Source organism: Pongo pygmaeus, chromosome 10, assembly GCF_028885625.2.
Source record: "Pongo pygmaeus isolate AG05252 chromosome 10, NHGRI_mPonPyg2-v2.0_pri, whole genome shotgun sequence".
Taxonomy (NCBI): Eukaryota; Metazoa; Chordata; class Mammalia; order Primates; family Hominidae; genus Pongo; species Pongo pygmaeus.
The window spans coordinates 116,771,515-116,777,961 of record NC_072383.2 but is presented as its reverse complement, the minus strand read 5'-3'; the positions used below and the strand labels follow the sequence as shown (position 1 = coordinate 116,777,961).

The 6,447-nt window shown below is 50.9% G+C and overlaps 1 protein-coding gene across 2 annotated transcripts in view; it reads left to right on the top strand.

The window, feature by feature from the left end:
• The first annotated feature begins 4 nt into the window (after positions 1–4).
• WSB2 (WD repeat and SOCS box containing 2) overlaps positions 5–6,447 on the top strand; it is a 29,297-nt gene continuing 22,854 nt past the window's right edge. Inside the window, exon 1 of one of the 2 annotated variants that reach the window (XM_054442377.2) lies at positions 5–83. In XM_054442377.2, the coding sequence (XP_054298352.1) occupies positions 20–83 (64 nt within the window). In that variant the 5' untranslated portion in view covers positions 5–19. Of the gene's footprint in view, positions 84–968; positions 1,157–6,447 lie in introns of those variants that run through there. The other variant, XM_054442375.2, reaches the window with a different exon arrangement.

Below are 6,447 nucleotides of genomic sequence, written 5' to 3'. Positions count from 1 at the left end.
CGAGCCATTTCTTGAGGCTATGCAGGTAGACAGGGAGAGCAGGTTTCTCAGGGGTACGGGGACAGGCGAGGCGGTCGCAGTAGGCAGTTAAGGGGACAGTCTTCTTCCGAATCGCTCCTGCCCCGTTTTTTATCTCGTTCCCACCCCCACTCCGGTTTTCACCCTGCCCTCCTCTCCCCACCGCCCCGTTTTCTCCTCACTTCCCTCTCCCATTACCGGAGCCATTGAGTAGCCCCCCCTTGTTTTACGCTAACCTTGACCCTCGCCGCACCCCCCAATTCTTACGTCCTCCCCAACCCCCAGCACCCGGTTATTACACCTTCCTTCCACCCCCTCCCCATTTTCCCCTAAGCCCAGCTCTCCCCCAGGTTTCTTCTCGGCCAGTGTTCCCTCCACCCTATTTCTCCCGCCCCCATTTTTACCCGTTTCCCCCTCATCGGGCTTCGCAAGGCTCCATTATCACCTGCCCCTCCCCTCGACTTCGCTTCAGCCCCTTTGGTTCCCCTTCCTCCCACAGCCCTCAGTCCCCCTCTCTCCGTTTTCCCCGGATCGCCGCTTCCCCCGCTTGGTTTTTCCCTCAGCCCGGCTCTACCCACTCTCCAACACCCCCTTTTCCCCTGAGCCCGGCTTCCCCTACTCCGGTTTCTATCGCTCCCCTTTTCCCGGTTTCCCTCAGCTCTGTTCACCTCCCTCCCTTCCCCGTTTTTATCCGGCGCTGGTTCCCCTCAGGACCCCGCACAACCCCTGGGTTTTATCCCGTTCGCGCCCCACCCCGTTTCCGCTCAGCTCCCCCCACCCCTGCCCCATTTTTATCTGGTTCGCGCGTCTTCCCCGCCCCCGTTTCCCCTCAGCAACCCCTCGGCTTTTATCCCTTCAGCGTACCGCCCCCCCGATTTTCCGTCTTTTCCCACAGCTGCCCCCCCCCCGTTTTTATCCCGTCCGCACCCTCCCTCCGTTTCCCCTGCGCCCCGCCCCCGCGCGTCTCCGCCCGCGCCCACCGCCATGTGACGGGAAGCAGCTGATGGCCTCTCCGGGCGGCGGCGGCGGCCGGGCCGGGGCGGGCGGCGCGGGGGCGGCATGAGGGCCCGCGGCCCGGGGGGCTGAGGCGCCCGCCGCCTGCCGCGGGGGCCGCGCGCGTCCTCCATGGAGGCCGGAGGTGAGTGGGGCCGGGCGCGCCCGTTCCCGCCCGGCGGGGCCCTGGCCCGTTCTCCCCGGGGAGGGGGGAGGCGACCCCGGGGCGGGCTCGGCGGGGCGGGGCGGGGGCTGGGCGCGGCGGGGGCGTCCGGCCTGGGAAGTCCGCCCGGGGCCGGCGGGGGTGCGCGCCCGGCGACCAGCTTTGTTTCACTTTCGTTGTCAGTGGCCGCCACCCTGACTCCCGCCGGCGACAGGATCGGGAAGATCGGGCTTCTGCGGGAGGAGATCCCCCGACCGAGACAGAGGGGACTCCCGGGTGGGACTCGGTGCGGGGGGCACCAAGCCCTAAAACGGAGATCCCCAAGGGGGTGGGTGCCCCTGGGTACCCAGGTGCCGGGGGACGCACTCGCATGTCTGGATGGGCGTCACCTCTGCCCCTCACAAGCTGTGTGATCGTGACAGTGGACGAGCCACTGAACCACCGCCACCCACATCTCAGTTTTGATCTGCAAAATGGGATAATTCTAGTACCTGCCTCGGAGGGTGGTTGGGACCCGGTAAAAATGGGGTCTGGGGTCTGGGTTCCCTATTGAAACAATCTATTCCCAGCCTCTCCCACTGGAGATTAATTCAGTGGAGGTGGGGCGGGACTGGAGATGCTGATCCCTGGTGACATGTATGATCAGGCAAATTTAGGATACACTGATGGGTGGGGACCTTGCCTCTATTCTTGTTAACTGCCGTCCCCATCAGAAGACAGCGTGGAAGTCAGAGGATATTGGATATACCTCAAGCCAGCCCAGATGAACATAAAATCTCAGTGGGAAAGGTGTGTCTCTTATGCAAGGGGAAAAAAACCCCAAGACGCATGCACGCCTTGGCCCTCTCCTCTCCAACGACCTTCCCTCGGAACCCTACCTGTGTAGAAACTTGGGATACATTTAGAATTGATTCCGGGAGTCCCAGCTCTTGAAGGACCCGAGTTTAAATGTAATTTCCTTAGGAGAAATTTTCAGAACAGGGTCAAGGCCTAGGGCTCAGAATTTGTTCTAGAACTTCATTGTAATCTTGCAGCCAAGTTCAAGCTTCATCCTGGTCTGGAGGATTCTGATTGCTGATGGCTTGTTATTGTGGGTGGGAAGGTTGAAATCTGGGTATTCCCTGGGGTGGTGTTACTTTTTAATTTAGGAAATGACATTTCTTTGTTTGCTGAAGTCAGACATTGAGTTAAAGGCAGCTCTCTCCCCTTCCCATCTAGATAAGGGCTTTCTTTTCAGTGAGTGTTACCCGTAGAATTCTTTTTAAAAGGGCCCCTACTGTTTGTGTAGATCCTATGTGAATCTTTTTATAGCTTCCGTTTCATTTCCATTGCCTCCTTACAGTTCAATCTGAAAGCAATCTGTAGCTAGCCTGCCTTTTTAACAGAAATCTGTTTCCAGTTCTGGGGTTTTCCTAAAGATTGACAACTTCGTTTTGAGGGTGTGGGCAGGGTTGTTGAGAGCTGCCAAGTTACTGTACAAAAAAGGCCAGAGTTTTAACTTATTTTCAAATGGAATAAAGCCCATTGTAAAGGAAATACAATGGGCAACAGTTGAAATCTTCAGAGCAATGGTTAGACTTCACTTATTCATTCAACAAATATTTGTTGAGTGTCTACTATGTGCCAGGCACCCTCTAGGCCAGCCCCGACCAACAGAAGTCTAATCTGAGCCACGTATGTAATTTAAAATGTTCAAGTAGCCACATTAAAAAAAAGAAAAAAGAACTAGGTGACAATTTAAAAACTCTTTCAATCCAGCATGTCTAAAATATTACTGCTACATGTAATCAAATAAATTGTAATGTTTTAGATTTTTTTTTGTGCTAAGTGTTCAAAGTGTGTTGTGTATTTTATACTTACAGCCCATCTGAATTCTGACTTGCCACATTTCAAGTGGTTGGTAACCACATGTGATTTCCCTATTAGACAGTGTAGCCCAATAGCAGTGAACCGGCAAGTTTGGGTGGGTTGAGAAAGAGACAGACAATAAATACGTAAAAATGACAGGCAATCAAGAAAATATCAACCAAACGCGCTGGGGTGCCTCACGCCTGTAATCCCAGCACTTTGGGAGGCTGAGGCGGGCAGATCATTTGAGGTCAGGAGTTCGAGACCAGCCTCACCAACATAATGAAACCCCGTCTCTACTAAAAATACAAAATTAACTGGGCGTGGTGGTGCATGCCTGTAATCCCAGCTACTCAGGAGGCTGAGGCAGGAGAATCGCTTGAACTGGAGAGGCGGAGGTTGCAGTGAACCAAGATCTCGCCATTGCACTCCAGCCTGGGTGACAAGAGTGAAACTCCATTTCAAAAAAAAAAAAAAAAAAAGAAAATATCTAAGTGATGGTTATAAAGAAAATCAAATGGTTAAAGGAAAGTGAATGGTGCCAGGTGCAGTGACCCAGCAGTTTGGGAGGCCAACTTGGGTAGATCACTTGAGCTCAGGAGTTTGAGACCAGTCTAGGCAGCATAGAGAAACCCCATCTCTACAAAAAATACAGAACTATAGGCATGTACATGGTACAATGCGCCTGTAGTCCCAGCTACTGGGGAGGCTGAGATGGGAGGATCATCTGAGCCTGGGGAGGTCGAGGTTGCTTGCAGTGAGCCATGATGGTGCTACTGCATTCAAGCCTGGGCGACAGAGCAAGACCCTCTCTCAAAAAAATAAAATAAAAAAGGAAAGTCAATGGTCACTTTAGATAGTGAGGCCAGGATGGTCTCTGAGAAGGTGACATGAGGACCAATCCCTGAATGATAAGATGGAGCAACTGAGGAAAGCTTTTGAGGCCAGTGGAATATCTAATGTACATGTCCTGATACAGGAAAAATCACCTAGCTTCCTGCTGGCTGGGGTCATAGCTTTCATCTCTGTGTTAAGGCTAACTGCTTTGCCTAGAAGAGGCTTATAATATATACCTTTCCATTCAGCCTGATTGTCCAAACACATCCCATTGTTTTATTAGAAAAACCCTGATCCAGGGCCAGGTGCAATGGCTCATGCCTGCAGGAGGATCACTTGAGCTCAGGAGATCAAAACCAGCTTGGTCAACATAGCCACACCCCCATCTCTACTAAAAATTTAAATTAAAAAAAAGAATTAGCTGAGCGTGGTGGTACGCCCCTGTAGCCCCAGATACACAGGAGGCTGAGGCGGGAGGGTCACTTGATCCTGGGTGGGAGGTTGAGGCTGCAGTGAGCTGTGATTCAGCCACTGCACCCCAGCCTGGGTCTCAAAAAAAAAAAACAACCCAAATATATATATGAATATGATATACTTGAAATTTGCTAAGAGTAGATTTTAAGTGTTCTCACCACACAAAAATAAGTATGTGAGGTAATGTATATATGGTAATGAGCTTGACTGAGCCATTCCACAATGTATACATATATCAAAACATGTTATATGCCATAATATATACAATTTTTATTTATCAGTTTAAAAAAGAAGAGGCTGGACGCGGTGACTCACGCCTGCAATCCCAGCACTTTGGGAGGCCGAGGTGGGCAGATCACCGGAGGTCAGGAGTTCGAGACCAGCCTGGCCAAAATGGTGAAACCCAATCTCTACTAAAAATACAAAAATTAGCCAGGCGTGGTGGCGCATGCCTGTAATCCCAGCTACTCAGGAGGCTGAGGCAGGAGAATCACTTGAACTCAGGAGGCGGAGGTTGCAGTGAGCCGAGATCGTGCCACTGCACTCCAGCCTGGGCAGCAGAGTGAGACTCTGTCTCAAAAAAAAAAAAAAAAAAGGAGAAAACAAAGAAACCCTGATTCATAGGCCTTTTCACCAAGAAGGGTCTGCAAGTACCATACCAGTTGAAGCTAGATACCCCACCCCCAGCTCTGTTTTTGTTTGTTTGTTTTGTTTTTAAGTTCTACACTAATTAGGGCTTTCTCTCCGTGTAGCCAAGTTTAGTTTGGGCCCAGACTCCAAGAGACAGGAGTCACTGGGTTTGTTCTTCTTTTAGCTCCTGGATTCCTGAACCTGAAATAGCAAGAGATTAAATCCCTAAATCACAGAAATAGAGTGTGAATTCTGAGTAGGGCTTGTGTTTAAGAAGCATTTCATGTGAAATGTTTGGCATAAGCATCATCAGAGTTTAAGGGGCTTTATTTATTTTTTATTTTTGGGGGACAGAGTCTTGCTCTGTCACCCAGGCTGGAGTGCAGTGGCGCAATCTTGGCCCACTGCAACCTGCACCTCCCGGGTTCAAGTGATTCTCCTGCCTCAGCCTCCCGAGTAGCCGCGACTACAGGCGCCCACCACCATGCCCAGCTAATTTTTGTATTTTAAGTAGAGACGGGGTTTCACCATGTTGGCCAGGCTGGTCTTGAACTCCTGGCCTCAAGTGACCTGCCTGCCTCCGCCTCCCAAAGTGTTGGGATTACAAGCATGAGCTACCATGCCTGGCCAGCTTTATGTTACTTTTTTGTTTAAAGAGTTATACCATATGTATTTATTAGACAAATATTTACTCACTGCCTGCCCTCCACCAGGAACTCTGCCAGCTCTGGGGATAAATATACAAAGTTCCTGCTCCCTGGAGTTGATGTCCTAGTGGAGGGGAGACAGATGGCGATCAAATGGTGATAGGGCTGTAAAGAAAATAAAGTGAGGGGTTGTGAAGGAGATTGACTAGGGGTCAGAAGAGCTCTCTAAGCAGTTGTCATTTGAGCCAGACCTGAATAAGAGTAGATGCCAGCCGAGGAGAGGCATTCCAGGTGAAGGGAATGGTTGGTGCAAAGGCCTAGGGTCAGAACTAATTGAGCATTGGCAGAGGGTAGAGAGAAGGGCAATGTGTTGTAGCCGGGGCAGGGAGAGAAGTACAAGCCCAGGGGAGTTCAGATTATGCTGGATTTTGAGGGCAGGGTGAGGAGCTAGAGTTTTATTCTAACAGTGTTTGAAACTGACCACTCTGGAGGCAAGGAGAACCGATGGTGCGGGGCTAGAGGGGAAGCAGGGAGAGCAGCTGGAAGGTTGCCTACTGGGCCAGGCGGGAGATGATGCTGCATAGATGAGAGTAGAGATAGAGAGGGGTTAGATTTGGCAAGTCTTTTGGAAACAGACTTGATAGAACTTGCTAATGGATTTGGTTTGGGAGATTAAAAAAAAAAAAAAAGACCAGGCATGGTGGTTTACACCTGTAATCCCAGCACTTTGGGAGGCCGAGGGGGTGGATTGCTTCAGTCCAGGAGTTTGAGACCAGCCTGGCCAAGATAGCAAAAACTTGTCTCTACTAAAAATACAAAAATTAGCTGGGTGTGGTG